Raw genomic sequence first — 24,501 nt, forward strand, 5'->3', positions numbered from 1 at the left:
TACATAACTGTCAAATCACTGTTGCACCCCTAAAGATAATTTAACATTGTATGTCAACTAAATCTCAAAAATTAAAAGAAAAGTATACTCAAATTTTGGTTTTAAATACTTACTGTTTGATCTGTCAGAGGAGGGAGGACAATTTGTTTTTCTATTTTGTTAAGAACTAGCTTCCATAACTCCTTTAAAACTCGCTTTAGGACGGTTTTCTCACAGATTTTTGCTGAGAGACTTAATCTGAAATAAAACACAGTCACTTATAAGCCTCATATCAAGGTATCAACTTTTTTATTGATCAGAAATTCACATTTTTCAATACTGAGATTTAAATATATAAATAGGCCTTAATGCTAAATTTTGTTTACTGAAAAAAAAATACATTTCAGCATATTACATATTAGATGATTCACTACTGGTAGAAAATATACTGAGCATATCACTTCCCTTAAATTGCTTCCTATATTGACATCAAGGCTCCCAAAGTAGATGATTTTTACCCACATTCCTAATTCATATTTACTACATACCCCATGTTCATGATGCAGGCCAAACATTAAAGAAACACATTTTTATCACTATCTGTAACTGCTCCAACATAACAACAAAGATGCATATAGTTTTACTCAAGAGTCAAAAGTTTTCAGTTTTATTGAGATACAATTAACATATCACATTGTGTAAGTTTCAAGTGTATAACATAATGATGTGATATGCATATATATTACGAAATGATTACCATAATAAGTTAACATCCATTACCTCAGGCAGTTAAAAATTCTTTTAAGATCTACTCTACCCTCAGTAATTTTTAAATATGCAGTGAAATATTGTTAACTATAGTTACAATGCTATACGTTAATCCCTAGGACTTACTTATCCTATAACTGAAAGTTTGTACCTTTTGACCACTTTACCCACTCTCCCAATCCCCCAGCTTCTGGCAGTTACCAATCTGTTCCGTTTTTCTAAGATCAGCTTTTTAAGATGCCAAATTTACCAATGTGAATAGGTTTACATTTATATTTCTTATAAATTCTTCTCATGGTGAGAATGATGATAACATCATCTGGTATTTATGTAACACCTAAATTTAGAAAACTCTTCTGTAAATGCTTTTTGTTTATTACTACATTCACATTATAAATCAAACACAGGTTCAGAGGGGTTCCTGGGTGGCTAGTTGGTTAAGAGTCTGACTCTAGGTTTCGACTCAGGCCATGATCTCGTGGTTCATGAGATTGAGCCTTGAGTTGGGCTCTGCACTGACAGTGTTGAGCCTGTTTAGGATTCTTTGTCTCTGCCCCTCCCCCATTTGTGCATGCACACACACTCTCTCTCTCAAAATAAATAAATGAAACTTAAAAAAACAAACAAACATCAGTTTCAGAGAAGTTAGGGAACTTGTTCAAGGAAGTGAAGCTATTAAGTGAGGGCTGAAAAGTCCTCTAAATCCAGTGTTATCCAATGTGCCATGATGCCCTGGACAAACACGCTACCATATGAAGGCCCAACATTCTGTCAATTCACAGTGCTGTATCGATATTTACTGAATGTGCTGCAATAGGACCCTCAACTCTGTAAGGCTACTTTAATAAGAGTTAATTACACCTGTTTCACAGAGGGCTAAAGGTGGGTCATGTATTTCAGGATAGCTTCATCAACTCCCTACAGTGCTGCTCCTAAGTTCTCTGTATGCTTTTAGACTCAGAAATTATAATTTCAATTCTAGTTCTGAGATAGAGTTGACTATTTTAAATATATATAATTAATATCTAAATGCAGGTGACATATGAGAGGCTAAGGGAAAGATTTCCAAAATACCTATTTATGTAGAATTATTTCTCCAAACTCTACTGTATGCAGATACCTAATACAGGAAAACATGAAAATAACCTCCTTTAGATGGTGGGGGTGGGTGTTGGGACCCCTGTGCATAGTTATGGTATCTGTAGCCCCACTATTTGGAAACCACTGTTGGAGAGTAGCATTCATGATATGGACATAGGGTAGAAACCAGCAGATGTGTCACAGCAGAACCAAAGTACCTAACCTCGGAGATATTCCTAGGGTAATTTAAGACAAAACCAATCTGCCATTTTTGTAGCAGATGTGTAATTTCCATTTTCAAAAGGTCTGGGTTTAAGCATTGACCTTGTCTTTATGGTCAGCTCATACACTTGGCATGCCAACTAATTCTGCTCAGACTGGAAATGAATGAATAGGTATAAAACCCTTGACATGTTTGTAGCTCTGCATGGGATTTCTGCCAGCTGGAAATAGAGTTTACAGTTCATTTTATAGAGTGGTGAGGTGAGGCTACACAAAGAGAGCCTATACATTTATAATATAACACGATTTCTAAGGGGATTTTTCTCAAAGCTACCTCAAAGACTTTAAGCCCTCCATTGTTCATTTTAAATGAACAAACAGGAGATCTAGCAACTGCTTCCTTAATTTAGAGTTAACCCACTCTATAATGCAAACTGAAAAACATATATTTTGGAAACTGAGCTATCTAAATTGATTAACCACAGACCAATTAACCAAACAATTTTCAAATACCATGTATTCCAGCTGGCAAGAGAAATTTGCTGTCATACACTTGATCAGATTTTCATGAAGACAGTATCCAGCTGTTCTCCCTCCTCCAGAATTCCTATCCCTCATTTCCATACCTCTAAGTCCTACCCACCTAGAAAGATCTAACGCAAACAGAATTTCTAATGATAGTTTGAACAAGGAATTATTAACTTATACCTTATTGTGTTTATTTTTGTATTTTTCCTAACCAGTTGACTCCGTAAGAACAGAATACCTGACTTTTAAAAATCTCTCCTAACAAATGGCTTTATGGTTACACATTTTTATTAGCCTTGAGAATTTGTGCAACTCTTCATGCCTCATTTTCCAAAAATTTTAAATCTTTTACAAATTTTTAAAGCTCATAGATTTTTTTTTGTATCTTTATATACTGTCCCTTTCTACTAAGAATTAGAAAAAAAATATATATATATACATTATATAATGTTGTATAATTCTAATAAAATTAAGACAGTAAAATAATCTAAATATGCTGAAAAGGAGAGTCCACTGACTTTATGTTTTGGCCTCATTTTACAGATGGTGAAATGGATTAAATGTCGCTCAACTAGTAGTTAAAAGGATTAGGATAACTTAGAACTTTCTTTATGTTCCACAACATTTGGATAAATGACTGGCTGGAAGTCTAAAACCATCAGGCATTCCATAGGAGTTTGAAGAGGATTTCTTTGTCCTGCTCTCCATTCACCATCACATTCACAACCAAATGGTAGTGTGTTTATATGATATGATTCTGTATTGGTCATAGAAAGAGCCATCTAATAAGATAAAAATGTCAAGTGGTTATACAGGAAATTAAATGGTAAAAGTCTACATTAAGAAACTAAAGAAATGAAGATGACTTTTCTCCCTTTCTTCTACACCTACATGCCCACCTCCCTCTTGCTAAGTTATATCCTAGATATTTCCTCATACAAACAGAAAAGACAATTTGTCTACCAAAATTGAAATTAAAGTGATAATGAACATTAGTCTTGGTTATGCAGTAAGCTATAAACAAAGGGAAATGGAATTAAAATTTACGTCAAAGGAGCACCTAGGTGGCTCAGTGGGTTAAGCTTCCGAATCTTGATTTCTACTCACATCATGATCTCATGGCTCATGAGATTGAGTCCTGCTTTAGGCTCTGCACTGATGGTATGGAGACTGCTTAGGATTCTCTCTCTCTCTCTCTCTCTCTCTCTCTCTCTCTCTCTGCCCTTTCCCCATTTGTGCTCTCTCATGTTCTCTCTCTCCAAAAATAAATAAATATTTTGAAAAATGAATAAAATGTCATAAATATATAGAAGAGGTCCTCTTTACTAATTCTTTCTTTGCTATCCTTATCTTTAAAGAAAGCTAATATGTCCTTATTTATCTTGGTCCCTTTGGTATCAGTTGATTTGCTACAACAATATTAAATGAGGTAACATATGAAACTACCAGGTATAACACTGTTCCCTTCGTAGGCATTCAAAATCATTTTTTACTTTTCTACCTTCAGTTTGGTGTTAAGTTCCACTATTTAAGAAATCATGTCTCTCGTTGCTTTAGATCAATGGTGACCCATTGTGGACTTATTTTAAAATATAGATGCCTTGACCCTACTCCAAACTTATGAAATTAGAACTTCTAAGAGTAGGAACTGAGCAGAAGCATTAAAAAAATCAAGCCTTTTTGGTTAAGAACAGTCTTAGTTGGTCACAAAGGCCTCCATTTCCACCCATTCGCACTACTACTAGGCCATAATCTCCATGGAGTCATGGACTTTGACTCTCTTTTTTGTCACTATCTAGTCCCTAAAATAAAAAGTTTGATACAGATAGGTGCTCAATAAATTACTGAAGGTTGAGTCAGGCAGTCTACTTGCCTCTGAACTGAAATAATTCTGCTCATACTTGTGCTATTCTCTTCTTCAGTTTTCTGACATGAAATCAGACATTCTGGACTTAATCCAGTCTTTTGTGATGTCCAAGAGGATGCAAAACAGTATCTTATCTGAGAAGCATCAAATCTTAATGTTTTCTCCCCTCAGAACAGCAAATTCCTTAGTTATCATTATTTATTTCCTTTCCTGCACAAAGTCATGCCTGCTTTTTTCGTATCTAGTAATGAACTAAAAGTCTTTTCCTTTTTGATGAATTAGCGTATTTCTCCAGAAGACTTTTTAAAACTATCTTATGTAGAGGAAAACAATTTTTTTCTCTTAAAAACTGTATCAGTCAAATTTAGGGTGGTGGTTAAAGAGAAAACTAGGTAGGAAACTTACGTTTTGTCCAAGAAGTCCATGAGGGGTCTTAACACAATCTCTGCATCCATTGCTGCACTGTTCTTATTAGATGCAGTATTTCCATTTGTTCTCATTTGGTTTAGTTCAAAACTCATCTGTTTTATACAGTCTCCAATGATAAGCTGGAAACTGAAAATAAAGAATATAAATTCCGAAATAAAAACAAGCATTTATGATTCCTTTGTCTTTGTCTGTTTAATTCAACTCCAAGGAGTTTGATCTGTTTCAAGTGGTGTGAATTCCCATGCTCATCAGTCTTCAAACTTCTTGTTCAGCTGCAAAAAATTTTGTTGCAATCAAAGCTTACTTGGGACCCATATAAGCAGATAAAAAGTAATGCTCTTCAGGTTGAATTAATTTGAGTGGGGGTTTATTTGGCCCCATCTCTCACAGAAATAGCTGAGCATTCCTCTGAGCATTGGAAAAATGTTTTTGAAAGACTCTCGGCATGGGATTCACCTTCTTCACTAGGCATCTGGGACTGCACACCCTCTTGGCATTCCTCTAATCTCACTGGCTATGCTCTGTTCTCGGTTACGTGACCTCTAAGCATTGGAGTAGGGTTACCAGACTTAGAAAATAAAAAGACAGGATATGTGGCAACCAGGTGGCTCAGTCGACTATAGCTCAGGTCATGATCTCTCCCTCTTTGAGGTCGAGCTCCGGGTCAGGCTCTGTGCTGAGAGCTTAGAGCCTGGAGCCTGCTTCCAATTCTGTGTCTCCCTCTCTCTCTGCCCCTTCCCTGCTTGCTGTCTCTCTCTCTGTCAAAAATAATAAATGATAGAGAAACTTAAAAAAAACCAGGATACCCAGGTAATTTGAATTTCAGATAGTGAATATTTTTTAGGATAAGTACACCCCATGCAATATTTCAGGCATATGTATACTAAATATATCCATTCTTTACCTAAAATTCAAATTTAATTGTGTATATCCTATATTTTATCTGGCAACCCTACATTGTAATCCACTAGGCTTGATCATTGGACCACTCCATTTCTTTGTCAAATATAGCTTTTTTTGGCAATTGTATCTAGTTCCATGGCTTTCACAATGTCAATATACTGGTGATTCCCAAATACACATCTGCAGACCTGACTTCCTCTTTTTAAAAATTTTTTAATGTTTATTTATTTTTGAGAGATAGAGACAGAGTGTGAGCCGGGGAGCGGCAGAGAGAGAGGGAGACACAGAATCCGAAGCAGGCTCCAGGCTCTGAGCTGTCAGCACAGAGCCCTATGCAGAGCTTGAACTCATGAACCACAAGATCATGACCTGAACTGAAGTCAGAGGCTTAACCAACTGAGACACCCAGGCACCCCTGCAGACCTGACTTCTAATGTGAGCTCCAGACCACTTTGTTAAACTGCCTATGAAACCTTTCCACTTAGAAGTCCAATGCGTTTCTCTCATACCAATATCCAATCCATCAGGAAGTCATCATAAAGTATCCTAACTCTTAGTGTTCTTAGAATTCTCTGAGGACACTCTTATCTCATAGACACTGTTATGTTCCCTCTCCCATGAAATTTCTCATGGGTCTTTTGGTCCCTCACTCTTAGTCATACACCAGATGCCATGTCCATTGAAAATTCTTCTTGAATCACATTAACAAAAAAAAAGATAAGAACCATATGATCCTGTCAATCGATGCAGAAAAGGCCTTTGACAAAATCCAGCACCCTTTCTTAATAAAAACCCTTGAGAAAGTCGGGATAGAAGGAACATACTTAAAGATCATAAAAGCCATTTATGAAAAGCCCACAGCTAACATCATCCTCAATGGGGAAAAACTGAGAGCTTTTTCCCTGAGATCAGGAACACGACAGGGATGCCCACTCTCACCGCTGTTGTTTAACAGAGTGCTGGAAGTTCTAGCATCAGCAATCAGACAACAAAAGGAAATCAAAGGCATCAAAATTGGCAAAGATGAAGTCAAGCTTTCGCTTTTTGCAGATGACATGATATTATACATGGAAAATCCGATAGACTCCACCAAAAGTCTGCTAGAACTGATACAGGAATTTAGCAAAGTTGCAGGATACAAAATCAATGTACAGAAGTCAGTTGCATTCTTATACACTAACAATGAAGCAACAGAAAGACAAATAAAGAAACTGATCCCATTCACAATTGCACCAAGAAGCATAAAATACCTAGGAATAAATCTAACCAAAGATGTAAAGGATCTGTATGCTGAAAACTATAGAAAGCTTCTGAAGGAAATTGAAGAAGATTTAAAGAAATGGAAAGACATTCCCTGCTCATGGATTGGAAAAATAAATATTGTCAAAATGTCAATACTACCCAAAGCTATCTACACATTCAATGTAATCCCAATCAAAATTGCACCAGCATTCTTCTCGAAGCTAGAACAAGCAATCCTAAAATTCATATGGAACCACAAAAGGCCCCGAATAGCCAAAGGAATTTTGAAGAAGAAGACCAAAGCAGGAGGCATCACAATCCCAGACTTTAGCCTCTACTACAAAGCTGTCATCATCAAGACAGCATGGTATTGGCACAAAAACAGACACATAGACCAATGGAATAGAATAGAAACCCCAGAACTAGACCCACAAATGTATGGCCAACTCATCTTTGACAAAGCAGGAAAGAACATCCAATGGAAAAAAGACAGCCTCTTTAACAAATGGTGCTGGGAGAACTGGACAGCAACATGCAGAAGGTTGAAACTAGACCACTTTCTCACACCATTCACAAAAATAAACTCAAAATGGATAAAGGACCTAAATGTGAGACAGGAAACCATCAAAACCTTAGAGGAGAAAGCAGGAAAAGACCTCTCTGACCTCAGCCGTAGCAATCTCTTACTCGACACATCCCCAAAGGCAAGGGAATTAAAAGCAAAAGTGAATTACTGGGACCTTATGAAGATAAAAAGCTTCTGCACAGCAGAGGAAACAACCAACAAAACTAAAAGGCAACCAACGGAATGGGAAAAGATATTCGCAAATGACATATCGGACAAAGGGCTAGTATCCAAAATCTATAAAGAGCTCACCAAACTCCACACCCGAAAAACAAATAACCCAGTGAAGAAATGGGCAGAAAACATGAATAGACACTTCCCTAAAGAAGACATCTGGATGGCCAACAGGCACATGAAAAGATGTTCAGCGTCGCTCCTTATCAGGGAAATACAAATCAAACCCACACTCAGGTATCACCTCACGCCAGTCAGAGTGGCCAAAATGAACAAATCAGGAGACTATGGATGCTGGAGAGGATGTGGAGAAACGGGAACCCTCTTGCACTGTTGGTGGGAATGCAAAGTGGTACAGCCACTCTGGAAAGCAGTGTGGAGGTTCCTCAGAAAATTAAAAATAGACCTACCCTATGACCCAGCAATAGCACTGCTAGGAATTTACCCAAGGGATACAGGAGTACTGATGCATAGGGCCACTTGTACCCCAATGTTCATAGCAGCACTCTCAACAATAGCCAAATTATGGAAAGAGCCTAAATGTCCATCAACTGATGAATGGATAAAGAAATTGTGGTTTATATACACAATGGAATTCTACGTGGCAATGAGAAAAAATGAAATATGGCCTTTTGTAGCAACGTGGATGGAACTGGAGAGTGTGATGCTAAGTGAAATAAGCCATACAGAGAAAGACAGATACCATATGGTTTCACTCTTATGTGGATTCACTCTTATGTGGATCTCAGTTTCCTGAGAAACTCAACAGGAACCCATGGGGGAGGGGAAGGAAAAAAAAAAAAGAGGTTAGAGTGCGAGAAAGCCAAAGCATAAGAGACTGTTAAAAACTGAGAACAAACTGAGGGTTGATGGGGGGTGGGAGGGAGGAGGGTGGGTGATGGGTATTGAGGAGGGCACCTTTTGGGATGAGCACTGGGTGTTGTATGGAAACCAATTTGTCAATAAATTTCATATAAAAAAAAATAAAACGAAAATTCTTCTTGAACACTCAATCTGAAATGACATTTCTATCATTCTCCATTTCCTCACAGTTTTTTTCTTAATTGCTTTATTATTCTCTATATGTTGTTATTATTTGACACACTGCATACTTTTAATTTGTTTATTGCCTGTTGCCCCAACTAGAATGTAAGCTCTATGAAGGCAAGCACTTTTTTTTTTTTGGTGCTACTTACCCACACCACAGAACCAGATGTCACACTTTGCACAAAGAAGTTGCTCAAGATCAAGTGGCTGAATGTATCAGTGGACCCTCTCCGCCCACCCACTTCTATTACCTCACCACTCCAAGGACTTTTTAAAATTTTTGTTAATGTTTATTTATTTTTGAGAAATAGAGCGAGCAGGGGAGGGGCAGAGAGAGAGAGAGAGAGAGAGAGAGAGACAGAGAGAGAATCCGAAGCAGGTGCCAGCCTCGACCTGTCAGCACAGAGCCTGATGCAGGGCTCAAACCTACAAACTGCGTGATTCTGACCTGAGCTGAAGTCAGATGCTTAACCACCTGAGCCACCCAGATGCCTTACCACTCCAAGGATTTAAATAAGTATGTGAAAAATAATCTTTAGCATTATTTCTTCATTCTTTCTATCTTTTACTGAAATAATTGGCACAAAGTAGGACATGTAAATAATGGAGACTAATCATCACTATCATTCTTCTATAGTGTCTATTACTTTCACACTTCTAACAACAGGAGTAATTATTAGAGATGTACAGGCAGGCAAGAAAAAAAAATTTAGGAGAATGGGGATAAATGACAACCTGTAAAATGGTCCCATCACTAGAATGGTGATGATTAGAAGGAAAAAGTCTATTTAAAAAGTATCACAGTTGGGGTGCCTGAGTGGGTCAGGCCCGATTGAGCATCTGACTTTTGATTTCTGCTCAGGTCATGATCTCATGATTCATGAGATCGAGCCCTATGTCAGGCTCTATGTTGACAGTGTAGATGCCGCCTGGGAATCTCTCTCCCTCTATCTCTCCCCTCCCCCAGCTTATACACTCTCTTTCTCTCAAAATAAATGAACACTAAAAAAAAAAAAGAAAGTACTGTAATCAAGTCAGTCCATTCCCTCTTCTTCCCCCACACACAAAGGTTATAGAGTTCATATTATTTCAGTTGTTTCCAAATGTACTAATTTCTAAAATTTTATATAGAAGTTTAGGAATTTTCACCATATAATGCTACCATTAAGTAGAAAATATAAGTATTTATCATTGCATGCATTCTACCAATATTTTAAAACACTTACGTGCCAATCTCCGTTCATAGGTGCTGAAGATGTATCAATGAACAAAACACAGAATGTCTTGTTCTTGTGGCACATGTGAGAATTTATTTTAGAATTTACATCATGAAAATATTTTACTTAGCCTGCTATCCAATATTTTATTTTTCTAATTTTTGGTTTTGCTACCAAATATTGGAAATCTTTGATATATTTTAAGCTGTCACAACTTGGATGTTTTCCTTCCTCCTGGACCTTAAAAAAATGTTTATTTATTTATTTTGAGAGAGAGGACAGTGGGCAGGGGAGAGGCAGGGAGAGAGGAGAGAGAGAATAGCAAGCAGGTTCCATGCTGTCAGCACAGAGCCCGACACAGGGCTCGATCTCGCAAATCGTGAGATCATGACCTAAGCCCAAATCAAGAGTCAGCCACTTAATGGACAGAGCTAACGAGGTGCCCACCTCCTGGACTTTTTATAGCAGATTTATAAATAAACTATTCTGTAATTTTGAGCATAGAGTTAAGACCTGAATCTACTTTTACCATCATCCATCTTTGGCTCCCGACTTCTCCTGGACTTGCTTTACTGTTGACAATACCATTCCTGCCTCTCTGGACTTGGTATCTGTATTTGGTTTCTGGATCCTTGAGCCTCAGCTTGCCCCTATGCATGTAGCTCATTTCTTAGCTCCCTGCATATTTATCTAAAAGAGGATGTCTCACTGAATTAAACTCAGGTCCAGAAGAATCCAGGTATGTGTATTTTGGCTTTTACCTGGCCAGACCTGCCTTTAAACTTTTGTTAGGTAGTTGTTGTGGAGGAAGGTGGGGGTAGGCATGGTGCAGAATGTGAGAAAGTAAGTGGTGATAGTGGTGGTGTGTGTATTTAGTGAGGATACAGTGGCAAATATTTGGGACAATAGAAAAGCAAGGTAGATAATGTTGGAAAATGTGAATTAGTTGATTTACCACTGGGTCATCAGTGATCCTGCTGACTGTAGTAATAATCACCCTTGAAATAGCCACTTCCTTTTGCACTGTTTCTCAAATCAGTGTATTGGAGTGGAGGATAGATTGAGCAGAAGTTATGATAGTTATTTATAAAAATGTTTAAATGAGTTCTCCTACAATAGACCCATATGGTGAACTCCCACCAGAAGCCAGCTCCGTGAGTGAGATCAGGCATATGCAAGAAGGGTTATCAGTGTATCAGAGACAGTGACATTTTATCTTAACATTAATCCAGGATAAACCAACACCTCCATTTCACCTAAAATTTTTTGTCTCTATTAATTTTTGGTAAGTTCACCTAAAATAGTTTTTCTGTGTGAATTTTTTTAGTTGGAGAAGTCTGTAGCAATCAGCTTGAATAAAAGTGGTACCAGTTAATAATGACAGATTTTATAAGTACCCGTGAAGTCAAATACTAACAGGAGAATTCCTAGGAAATGTTCATGAATTCCTTTCTTAATCCAGCTAGCCACTGGTACCAAAGGCATCATTAAAAGAAATGTAGTAAGCCAAAAGCCAAACTCCAAAATATAAGCAGAAACCTAAGTGGCACAAGTTTTGACAACTGTAAGAACATCTGTAAGAACATCTTTAAGATATCACTGAAACTGTATCACTTAGTTTCCTCCCAACAAACAAAACAGAACATGACAAAATAAAAAGAATTGATTCCTGTGAGCATGTCAAAGTCCCAGGAACCTGGGCTTCAGATGTGTGGTTTGGCTCTGCCCTGGCTTTAATGTGAAATCATCCTACCAGTTCCATATACAAAAATTATGTGATTGTGGGTTTTATTTTTTTTTAATTTTTTAAATGTTTTTATTTTTATTTTTGAGACAGAGAGAGACAGAGCAGGGGAAGGGCAGTGAGAGGGGGAGACACAGAATCCGAAGGGGGCTCTAGGCTCTGAGATGTCAGCACAGAGCCCGACGCGCGGCTTGAACTCATGGAGTGTGAGATCATGACCTGAGCTGAAGTCGGACACTTAACCGACTGAGCCACCCCGGTGCCCCTGATTGTGGGTTTTAAAAACACCAGACAAAACAGATTCGGGGCAATTAATTATACACTTAATATTAAGGCTCTAGACTGCTAAATTTGACTCTAAAGAAGGTTGATTCAGACTAAAATGATCCAGTTTGACTTTACAGTGTGGTCACGCTGATCATTATAGCCATCCCATCCACCTGGTGTGATAATCTGATCGGTTGTGTGGGAAATAAATTCATACCAACAGGTATATAATAATTATTCTTTTTATAAGAAAAGCATGGCATGTGGGTTGTTTATTCCAATAATCTTAGCCATAGTTGCACACAATACTAAATTCTTTACTATATTTAATAAAATAATGAAGAAATAGTGCTGGGTAACCAGGAGTTTCAATATCTAGGTGAAAATAGCTGGCTTCACATGAACAAAATACTTCCAGTGCTCTTCTAACAGCAAGCATCACTCCTTATTTCATAACTGAAGTTCGCTCAATTTTTTTCAAATCATAAATTCAGCCTTTGTAAACTGAATATTCCTCCCACGAAACAAAACAGAACAAAATAAAAAGTATTTATTCATAAGGATGATTTGGCTATATTCCAGAAAGTAATTTGAATGTATGTTTTCTATTTATATTCTAATTTCTATTCTGTTTAGTCATCTTATTTCCCATTAGGTTCTGAACACCCCTTGCTATCCCAGACACCTCTTTGTTTTCCCTGACTTTGCTAAATAATCTCTATTTTTGTCTTCCTAGCTTAATGCAACAGTTTTTTTTGCTAACCACATATTAATAATTCACAACTGCACTGAAGAGAGGTAGGCCCAAATTGACTGACCAAAGGCCTCCATCAACTAAGTGTCACTCAAGTCAGAGCCAGTAAGCCCGAACGTCTCTGGGACAATGTCGGCATCTCCAACTCCAGGCACACAGAATCTTCAAATTGCTTATGAATATCTAGGTCAAGTAAGCACAATCATCCAGGTCAGCTAACAACACAGAACAGAAGGCAGAGCAATCACCTTGGGCTCAATACAGCAAGGCTGTCTCTTGTTCAGCACCTGAGCTGTGAAGGTGGGCTACATAAAGACCATGAATAATAAAGAGAAGGCCGGAGCACCTTGGTGGCTCAGTGGGTTAAGCATCCAACTTCAGCTCAGGTCATGATCTCACAGTTTGTCGTTTTATGCCCTGCGTCAGGCTCTGTGCTGACAGCCCAGAGCCTGGAGCCTGCCTCAGATTCTGTGTCTCCCTCTCTCTCTGCCCCTTCCCCACTTATGTTCTGTCTCTCTCTCTCTCTTCCTCACAAATAAACAAACATTAAAAAAAATTTTAAAAAATGAAGAGAAGGCCAATATGGGATTCTTCTTTGCTTTTCATCATTGCTATATTTGGGGGAAAAATGATGATTTTAGTGTCTTTTTCTTTTTAGTCTTTCTGATTTGAAAGTAGCATATCTAATCAATATTTATTAAGCATATATCTTTCCAAAACCCAATAATAATTGATGAGTGGGGTTCAAAGAGATAGATAACCTTCATTAGAGTAATTTTGATAGTGGCATCTGATAACAGAACACAGTAAGTGAACATTTATCAAACTAATATTTAAAGCAAATTCTGGGGGGTGCCTGGGTGGCTCAGTCTTAAACAGCTGACTTTGGTTCAGGTCATGATCTCAGGGTTCATGAGTTTGAGCCCCTCATGAGGCTCTGTGCTGACAGCTCAGAGCCTGGAGCCTGCTTCGGATTCTGTGTCTCCCTCTGTCCCTGCCCCTCCCCAACTCATGCACTATCTCTTTCTGTCTCAAAAAATGAATAAACATTAAAAAAATTTTAAAGCAGATCTGTATGAGGTTAATGAACCTCTTTAAAGATGTGTTTGCTTTTCTATTTTAACATTTGATGATGATCTAATGGATTTTTCCTATAGGGTCAAAATGAAGTTTATCTAGGATGGATTTTTCTCTCTTTAGAGCCACACTATAGAGAAGGAAAATTTATTGTTTAAAAATAGAGGCGACTGGGTGGCTCAGTCCATTAAGCATCAGACTCTTGGTTTTGGCTCAGGCTGTGATCTCATGATTTCTTGGGTTTAAGCCCCACGTTGGGCTCTGTGCTGACAGCATGGAGCCTGCTTGGGATTTTCTGTCTCCTTTTCTCTCTACCCCTGCCCCACTTGGGCTGTACCTCTCTCAAAAATAAATAAATAAACTTTAAAAAACATAGAAAAAATATAGATGTGCCAGTAGTCTCCTATGGGTAATTACATCAAGATTCCTAAACCTTAAAACCTAGAGCCCTGGCTTTATTAGCATATGGGGTTGGAATTCAGTTCTTTGGAAGTGCAGTCACAATGATATAAATGGCATGAATGCAACTCACTCTTCTTTTGTATGTGAAGCGTCTCTCCCTCCCTTCATTCTTTCAATAATTACTAAGCTCGACACACTAGAATTTCAGGTAGGAATGAGATATGCGGTTTCTGACCTTAAGAAGCACACTAGTAAAGTCCGGAAGATAGGCAAGTAAAGCACGATTTAGAGTACAGTGTTATAAGTACTACCCAACTGAAGGATCATGCAAAGTTCCAGCGAACATGTATCAAGACTTCACTGATAGATTGTGGGGTTGTTGAGAGGAGATAGTGCATGGTTTGATTATTGGAGTTAAATGAATTTAACCAGTCAGAGGAGAGAAATAGCATTGAAAGCATGATTAGTATTAGCGGAAACCCAACACATTTGGATAATAACTACTTAGCCACTTACCTTTCACCATAAGTGATGCTGAGCTCATCCAGAACCCCATTGAGTTTAACTTGAAGTTCTTTTAGAATAGCACTAGCTTCAGGATCTAGCTGCAGAAAGACCATAAATGATATTACTTTGGAGTTGTGAGAAAGTACACTTTTGTTTCTCTTACAGGCATTTTGCTTATTACAAGGTAAACTTCAAACGATACAACACACATATCCTCTTTCCTTTCTTTTTTTTAATCTTTGAAAGTAAGTGCAAAATTTAGGAAATTCTAAATATGTGTGAAAAAAATTGATCGAAATGCATGGCATGCATACAGATGAGAGCTAGATAGCAAAGCCTTTGTTGGTTACAGCAATGGGATGCAAGGCATGAGAAAGTAACCTTCAGAACACGGTAACTTCATAACTTAGACATCGATTGTGTTATGCATTAGTTGAATATACATGTTGCTTCAAAATATAGTTCAGTTTTTACTATCCTTGTAAATAAATAGGCCCATAAAAATAAAATAGTAAGAAAAATTAATTTGTGAGTGTTGTACTGTGACTTGACTGTATTTATATATTTTTTATAACTATAGAATAGTTAAAATTAAAAATTAAATTATAAACTAGAGAATTAAAAATAGGAAAAATAAATTGTCCAAGCACTGCAATGTTTCTCTGAGGTGATAGGCCTGACTTCTCTTCCTAGATGCCAATTAGAAATTCAGAGTTCAAGATCCAATGTTCCTCATTTTATTTTTATTATTCTTTAAGTTTTCAAATATTTATAGCTTGAAGTTAAGCTACTGAGCACATTTAGGGTCAAATAAAAAATAATTAAATCAAGATAACATATTTGAAGATGTTTTTACAATGCAAATGTTAAAAGTCAACTATTCTTTAAATTTGGTTTCAGTTCTTAAAATAATGTTAACCATTACAAGAAAAAACTATACTATAAATAAACGTAACTATAAACCTATCGATCTACTGACAGAATATTTTTGTAATTAAGGTTCAGGATCAACACAAGTTTCATTAGCACTTTAGAAACTTCTAATCTTTTTGTTAAGTTTTCACAAACTGTCAAAAAAGAATGACTTGTAACAGATGTATTATCTCAAGTTGATAGGAATTCATGTAAAGGGCAATCTAGAATATTCTCTGTAATTAAGTCAACCTTCCTTTGATGCTTTAGAAATTAGTTTCTTGCCTTTAGTGGCTATAATTATTATGCAAGCGGATCTACTATTGAAAACAAGGGATAGGATAAAGCCAACTTTTGGGGGTAGAACAAATTAAAGGAGGACTTATAGTGAATAGGAGGACCTAAGATGGATACCAAAAAATACAGGACCCAATATCAAATTTCAACTCCAGGAAGCCAGCCCAGGACCAAATAATATCCCTGATAGTATACACTGGTCATTTAGTACCGTAATCGTCCAAGAATATTTTCTAGTACTAAGATACTGTTAGGAAGAAGTATTATTTATATATCTCAGCACACTGTGTGGCTCTAGCTTATATTACCATGATTAAACACACTGGAATGGAAATAAAAAATTGCACTTGGCATGTGACTACTGATTTTATGAAACCAATCCTTGATGTCAATTTTGACTCAAATTCAGGTGGTTTCAACATTGGTTAGTTTCTGCTGCCCCTCTATAGAGCCAATGTGATTCTTCTGGACTTTATCTTTTTTCTGTCTCCATCAACAGACAGGCTCACAGCTCTTACCCACAGATACATAGGCTACTGTTACAAACTTCTTTTGGAGTTAGAAAATTAGAATATCCTTGAGTCTCATAATTTCTGAGAGTTCCATTAAGCTATAGCTGGTCATAAGGCAGTGATTCAGAAAGATAATTAGATAGCACTTAAGTTAAAAAGACACTGATAGGCATTGAAACAAAAATAGCCTAATAAACTGTAATTCACCAAACTTTAACCAAGAAAATATTTGTGGGTTGTCTGCCCCACTCCCAAGGCACCATTCAGGCTGAACATTTTTTATTGTCTTTTCTTGCTATTGACCTAATACCAATTTTATTTCATTTGGATAAGATTTTTGGGCAACAGGAATGAGAGAGAAGCCCTTCCATGGGTTTCTTCATGCTTCTGACTCTTTGGTAAACCGCTTGGGTAGATAGGTGTTAGTTTCCTGCCCATATACCTGTCATCTCCAAGGAAATGGCTATGAGAGTAGAGTTTTAACCAGGAAATTGGATTGCTTCTTTTTTTTTCTTTTAAAGTTTATTTACTTATTTTGAGGGAGGGATGGAGTGGGGGTGGCGGGGGGGAGACAGAGAGAGAGAGAGAGGGCTGGCATAGGAGGGAGAGAGAGAATCCCAAGCAGGCTCTGCCCCATCAGCTCAGAGTCCCACACATGGCTCAAATTCAGGAACCTGTGAAATCATGACCTGAGCTGAAACCAACAGTCAGATGCTTAACTGACCGAGCCACCAGGGCACCCTGGGATTGCTTCTTATTTAAAATGTGTATTTTGTTTTCAAATTAGTTTAATATACACATTGAGGTTTTTTTCACCTGTTAAGATAATGACTTTAAAGTCATATAAAAATGGTTAGATCAGTTGGATGAAATTATGCTATTTTCCCATAAATTATTTTAGTCTACCTTTGGCATTTTGTGAATGGAGATTTCTATCAAATAGTTGGCTTTGGCTTGAAACTGTGAACCTGTCAAATCTATAGCAATTTAAACATTGGATGACAGTTTTCATTTCCTCATAGAAGCTTAAGTTTCCAAGTGGGTGCAAACTAACGCCTCTGTCATGGAACCAGGCGAAAAAAAAAATTATAATTTCAGTTAAGTACATGTTGTTCATCTGATCAAAATCATACCATTATAACATTAAAACAGAAGCAGTAATTATGAGGCCGAATTGAAGGTCTTTTGCAATAATAATGATTATAAATATCATACTCATCTAGTTATAAAACAATCCCTTTAGGCAGCAAATTAACCAGTTCTTGGGTTCTGCATTTCTTTATTCTTACATATAGAATAAATTTTCCTTACTACTACAAACTTCCTTAAGTTTGTAAGAAACAATAACTTGGGCTTTTAGACTTCATTGCCTAAATTACCAACAGCACGTTTTACAAATTATTGGCTACTTTGGAAAGGTGAAAGACTACCTGATTTAAATCTTTTTCCCAAAGATTTAAAACTTAGACTGGTTCTAAATGTAATATCAAATATCAACTTGCATTTTTTATATTGTTATTTAGAGTTATTATTAAAAGGAAAAAAAACAAGCATTCAAAAGTCACAGTTAATAAATTTATTTTAAATTACAAACTGAGGGGTGCCTGAGTGGGTTAGTCAGTTGAGCATCTGACTTCGGCTCAGGTCATGATCTCACAGTTCATGAGTTCGAGCCCCAGGTCAGGCTCTGTGCTGATGGCTCAGAGCCTGGAACCTGCTTCAGATTCTGTGTCTCCCTCTTTCTCTGCCCCTCCCCAGCTGGCACCCTATCTCTGTCTCTTTCAAAAATAAATAAAAACATTTAAAAAATTTTTTTAAAATTACAAACTGAATTAGCGTGTATACGTGAACAACTTGGCTGGCAAAAAATAAAAAATAAATGCCTCCATGTAAAGAGGAATATACTCAATGAGAATTTAAATATACAGAGTAAAATTCTGAATTTATAGTAAAGCTTTTGAAACAGATTTTATCCACACTCCGTGATAGGTTTTAGAATTCCAAAATCAAGGCTGGAAGGGTATGATTTTCTAATGGTCAGAATGAACTGTCGTCATACATAGGTACTCTCTTGAGATTTCACACCACTGACATATTTTATACCACTGAGCTGTGATAATAAAAAAGACTTGTCTGGAAGAGAGAGCCAGCATGCAAGCTATCTGCTAAGTTCTTCTTCCCTAAGGCCCACTTCTGCTTTTCCTTTAAAAGACAATACATCCATCACTTACTTTAGCAATTCTTGCCCTCCATGCTGCCGGCCTTGTGCTGTTAGTAGCTCTAACTCCTGCACTACCTATGCGGTTTACTACAAAATCTGTACAAATCTTTCTTCTAATTGTTCTCTTATTAATCTATCTCTTCCACTGATTTCTGTCTTAGTTAACTGTCCACCCTGAGTGTCTGTCCCTGTATGCCTAGGCATTTACCAAATATTTGAGGAAGGAGTTGAGGGCAGAAAGAAGCACGGAAATTATCCCTCAAAGGAAATCTTGATACCCAGAGTGCTCCTTCTCCTTGGAGTGATAATTTGCATTGACTATTAATAGAATACTTTTGCATTTGAAATCTTTCATTCCTTAGCAACCATATATTCTGGAGTTACAAACTTAGTCCTGATTTCAAATTTTTGTCTCACTGTCAGCCCGTATCAGATTATGTCCTGATATTTGTTTAGTTCCAAAAATATGGTTACCATACCCACTCTGCATGTTTTGGTTTGTTTGTGTTTTACCAGCACACATTATTTCCCCAAGGAATGTGAAGGGAATCTATGTTATTTCAGCCTCTTAAAACAGGAATGGTTAATCCAACCATCAAGCTGTTGCTGGAGATAGAACTTGTCAGTTGGAAAGTGGCTTTAAACTCTTTCAACAGCTCAATACAAACTCTTTAAAAGAATTAAGGCTTTGCAGGAAGAATTAAGGCTTTGCAGGAAGAAATTTTGTGTGAATTGTATTCCTGTTCCCCAGTGTTCAATACTACCGCATCTCCTTTCTGTTGTATACACATTACTAGGCTGTTTTTCCTCCTGTTCAACTCATCAGTGTTAGAGTTCCATTATTTGCTTATCTAAACAAGTGCAGATCAGGGAGGATGATCAGTCCCTGGCCTTTATCTACACAGGTCCCAAATTTTGGTCATTGGACTGGTGGGTTTCATGTCCTGCAGGTTTTTTTCAGAACAATCTTTTAGTAAATGCAAACACCATCACTATATCTATGAAAAGAAAGAAAGAAAGAAAGAAAGAAAGAAAGAAAGAAAGAAAGCAAGCAAGCAAGCTTCATTTCCAAGAAAAACAGTTCAACTTGAGCTCTTGGTCCCTTGTTTTGGATTCTGCTCAAATATCCCTTTCTGTCTTCATTCCCCTTCATCATTATCTTCATGACCCCATTCTATAAATGTAGTCAAACAACACTTTGTTAAAATAAAAAATAGAATACAAAGACCAACTTATTTAGTACTAGCTTCTCATTGATAGCTTGCTAATATCTTTTCTTCTCTTGACCATCAAACTGTTCACAGCATAAATGTAAAACTTATAGCTTCCTTATTTCTTAAATATTGATCTCCTCTAGTGTAGTTTCTGCTCTGGACGCTCCACTGAAATGTTCATGTATACATCACCAGTGGTTTGTTAATAGTGATCTCCAATGACTATTCAGCCTACTCAGCCTGCATTCACTCTTGCTTTCTCAAGCTCTTTTTCCTTATTTCTCTAGAGACTACCTTCTCTTAGCTCTCCTATTTTTCTGCCTATCATTTGTCTCTCTTTTGATGACTTTTCTTCCTCTATATACTCCTTAGAAATAAGTGTCCTTCAATTCTCCCTTCCTCGTCTCCTTTTCTTTTTCCCACTCAATCTCTCTTGAGCAATCACATCCATGCCTATGTCTTCAATTCCCACCCCTGTGTTAACAACCCCCCAAATCTCTACCTACAGCTTTAACAGGATGCCTGAGCATCATGTCTACATTCCCACATACCTATTTGGCCTTTTCTACTTGGATGACCTAAATGTCAGCATATCAAAAATGAATGTGTTACCTGTCCATCCTTAACTTATGTCTCAAATTTTATTGATACCATACCATTAAGGCAGAAATGCGAAAATCATCTTTGACCCTTCTTTTCCTTCTACCTTCCCATATTCACTTGGATACCAAATATGACTGATAACATCTCAAATATTTTCTCCATCTGTCCTATCCTCTTCAATTTTTGATGCAGAATTATCCTCATGTAGACTCGAATGCAATCATTTCCACATTGTGTTCTTGTTTTCTCTTTTATTCCATCCTCCTAACTATTCCTAGAGTGGTTATAATAAAGACCAAATCTGCTGGCCCCACTAGTTGGCTTCAACAAGGCAAGTGCTTCAAGTAACTTATCACAATCTTATCTGGGCTATGTTTTTTTTGTTGTTGTTAAATATCATTTCTCCCCAACCCTCCTATTTGGCCAGAATTTATACATCCTAAAATGGCTAGCTCAACTTAAAATATATGATTGAGAAATCACTGAACATTCCTTACTGAATCCAGCAGGAAATTACACTCCTTGGAATGTCCTAAATCACCTTGCTGAGCTATGGTATTCAGCATGGGCATTGTGGAATGCTGTGTGAAATTTAAAAACATGTATGGTGTTCTGTATTGAAAATAAAGAAGAAAGAAAGAAAGAAAGAAAGAAAGAAAGAAAGAAAGAAAGAAAGAAAGAAGAAAGGAAGGAAGGAAGGAAAAAGAATTGTGCCCCAGGTCCACCAATGCTACACTGTCTTTTGTTTCCTTTTTTATTCCTGTTAGGAAAGAAGCTCCCCAAGAACTTATAAGACCATTTTAAGGGATAGACTATGACATTTTCTTTATGCCATTCAGATTTGCATGAACTGTTATGCTAGAGTATCATTAGTTATATAAATTCATGCCTCTAACTTCTTCGCTTCGAAAGTTGAACATCAGTAGCTGTCTTGCATCCTAATTAGAGAGTATGCAGTAAATCCAACTGTCATTGTGCTTCAAATCAACTGAATGCCTTTGAGATATGTTAAGTTAGGTTCTTCAGCCTAGACAACTGAAGGGGGAAAAAAGCCTTTCCTTTATCCCTGTACTTTTAAGAAAAAATGATACCTTCAGACCTCATATGAGTGACAAGATCCATTCTTTTCTCTTAAACATTTTTTTCCTCTTCACCTACAACACATAGACTAAACCTCTACTCCATGGGTTAATAACAAGTGTCCTTATAACTGCAGAATTTTAGAACTAGAATGAACTTCAGAAGCCATCTAGTACAATTCCCTTTTACAAGTGGAAAAACCAAGGCGTGGACAATGTGCCATGCTTCATGATATATTTTGGGGACATATGAGGACTGAGAAGCAGCAGTCTAAGAAGCCATATTTTTTAAAAGAAATTCTCTTCTGCAAATGCTCATTAAAAATTAAACAAGTACAATAACTTGATTGAGAAGGAACATTGGGCTTATTAGCTCCATCTATTGGCTGACTAACCATGAATATGGACAGAGTAAGATTAAGTCAGGAGAAGAAAGGAGGCACAAAATTTATGTTCAGAATTTATTCTATAAAAAATGCCTTTTTGCCCTGTTTCACTCTGTCTTTCCCATTCTGCTACTCACATTAGGGAATCCATTCACCCATTAGGCACTGTGAACACAGTCTGTTCAATCAACTGAACTGAATACCTGTTGAACATCAGTCCACGGAGACAGAATTCCCTCAGTGAGCCATTTGCATGAAGTGCCTGAGGTCCCTTTCAATGAAGTAGGAGAAGAAGGGGGATTGGCTGGGTTAGAGAAGTAAATTTTCCTAATTTGCATTGATTTATGGGTTGTGAAGGCAAGCATAAACAGTCAAAGAGGATCACAAGACAATAAAATAGGTCTATTATAGAAACTGGCAGTTAAGCTCTATTTTTTTTCTCCCTCCTGGCTGTGGCTTGAATTCTCTCTCAAGTTCTCTTAAGGTTCAGAGACAGGTTCGTTTAAATAAAGACTTGATGGCACAGAGGCGACCCTATGATTTCTTGGGAATGCTCTGGGGAATGAGGTTAACAAGCAGTACCCGCCTGAGTTTTTATTTCATCCTGACATGGGTCACCCACCCAGAAACTTCTCAACCTAATGGATGGCACCTTTTCTTCATTTCACAAGCTTAGCAGTTAGCTGAATTTTACTTGGTAGCAGTGCTAGATTCTTAATCATACTTACTAAATCACCTCAATGCAATTTGCCCCTCTGGCCCTCATTAGTCTTTTAATTTTCTATTAAGTCCGATTTGTTAACTGCAATCATAGAGATGGTTCAGAGGAGAAAGAAAGCAGGCAAGAGCTGCATGCCACCAAAATAAAAGGTCACTACTTCAAACATTCAGTTCCCCTTGTTATCTGCTGCCATAAAACTGAAAATAGCTGCTTGCTTTTACCGAATTCAGCCAAATGACATCCCACCTTGGAGCTCTATTTACACATGAAGAGACTAGAAGTTTCACTTTATTCTTTGAATTGTTGCAGGAGAAGATTTAACAATTACAGCTTTCATTTAAAGGATATTTTCACATTTGCAAAGTGTTGGGGAGGAGGTTCCACTCCCAAACTTTATTACTTTAATTGTTCTGACTTCACTAATAAACTTCCTGTCTCAACAACTGCCCTACAGATTCAGTAACTATGAGGGCAACAATAGACCCTTCTACCAAATAGAAAAAAAATCTTTGCAAATTGCTTTAGAAAACAATTTTAGAACTAAAAGGAAGAGATGACTAATGTAAATTGTTTATTTTACTATCTAAGACATCTGATACATATTTTATAATTTACTTTGTAATGGCTGGAAAAGAGATGAAAACAGTACACCAATTCTCACTAATGTATTAACTAGTGAGTGGTATCTCTATTTACATTAAGGACAAAAGGTGAGACACATCAGAAACCTGAACATAAAGCTTAGCCTCCGTACAACCACACCTTTCGATACGGTTACATATAAAATGTAAGCTAAAAGTCTAGAATGTTTTAAAAAATTCTGAGTATTTGTTTATTATTGCAAATTGGTCACCTATGTTTTTGGATCACTGCATTCCTTAATACAAACATTTGCCTGTACCATTGCATGCTGTGTCTGGATCCATTCCAATGTGTCGAGTCCTCTGTGTTCTCCAGATTCAAAACATATTAAGTAGGTCAGTGAGGTGTGTGGCACAGATAAGACAAAGGAGGCTCTGAGCCATTTCCTAATTACCTGGTTGCTGTTCTAAGAGCACAGAGCCATAATTCTCAAAATGTGGTCCCCTGAGCAGAAGCATTAGCATCAGCTGGGAATCTGTTAGGAATGCAGGTCATCAGGCTCCACCCAAGACCTTCAGAATCAAAAGTCTGGGGATGGAATTCAGCAACGTGTGTTTTAACCAGCTACCCAGGTAGTTCTGATGCATGCTGAAGTTACAGAAGTACTAGTGTGAAGCATTACTTCCTTTAAAGCAGTGCTATTCAATCCCCTGTTGCCAGCAAGTATAATTTTGAAAGGATAATGCTAAGTAAAATATGATAGGGGTTAATTTCCGTCCTCTCTGGTGGGGATTTGCTTAGCTGAAGACTAAGTCCTTACAGCTAATCGGTTTTACAGTGAATTTCAATCAGCGACATGCATTATACTTTGAGTCAGATGCAGTTTCTAACTCATCAAATTCATTATTAAACAGTGGAAAAGGATATAGATAAGGCTTTCCTGAAACAAAAGAATAGTTACATTGCTCATTAAAATACACACGTTTAGGATAGGTGGCATTATGTTTCAGATTCCATGGCCCTGTTCAGGAAAGTTTACCACAGTGAAATGAGTCAAGAGATTCAGTTATTTTTGAGACATAGCAATGAAAATAGTACCAATGTATCTAATTAGTCTGCTTTGTGGCCAGCAGAGTAAGAGA

At 37.2% G+C, this 24,501-nt stretch overlaps 1 protein-coding gene across 4 annotated transcripts in view; it reads right to left on the minus strand.

The window, feature by feature from the left end:
• Positions 1-24,501, minus strand: part of UNC13C (unc-13 homolog C) — a 617,803-nt gene that overhangs the window by 86,972 nt on the left and 506,330 nt on the right. For all 4 annotated transcript variants that reach the window (XM_043555384.1, XM_043555383.1, XM_043555386.1 and 1 more), the window contains 3 exons: positions 14,842-14,930; positions 4,850-4,999; positions 114-237 (listed from right to left, as the gene is read on the minus strand). In XM_043555384.1, coding sequence (XP_043411319.1) covers positions 114-237; positions 4,850-4,999; positions 14,842-14,930 — 363 coding nt within the window. The remainder of the gene's footprint in view (positions 1-113; positions 238-4,849; positions 5,000-14,841; positions 14,931-24,501) is intronic.

Source organism: Prionailurus bengalensis, chromosome B3 (assembly GCF_016509475.1).
Source record: "Prionailurus bengalensis isolate Pbe53 chromosome B3, Fcat_Pben_1.1_paternal_pri, whole genome shotgun sequence".
Taxonomy (NCBI): Eukaryota; Metazoa; Chordata; class Mammalia; order Carnivora; family Felidae; genus Prionailurus; species Prionailurus bengalensis.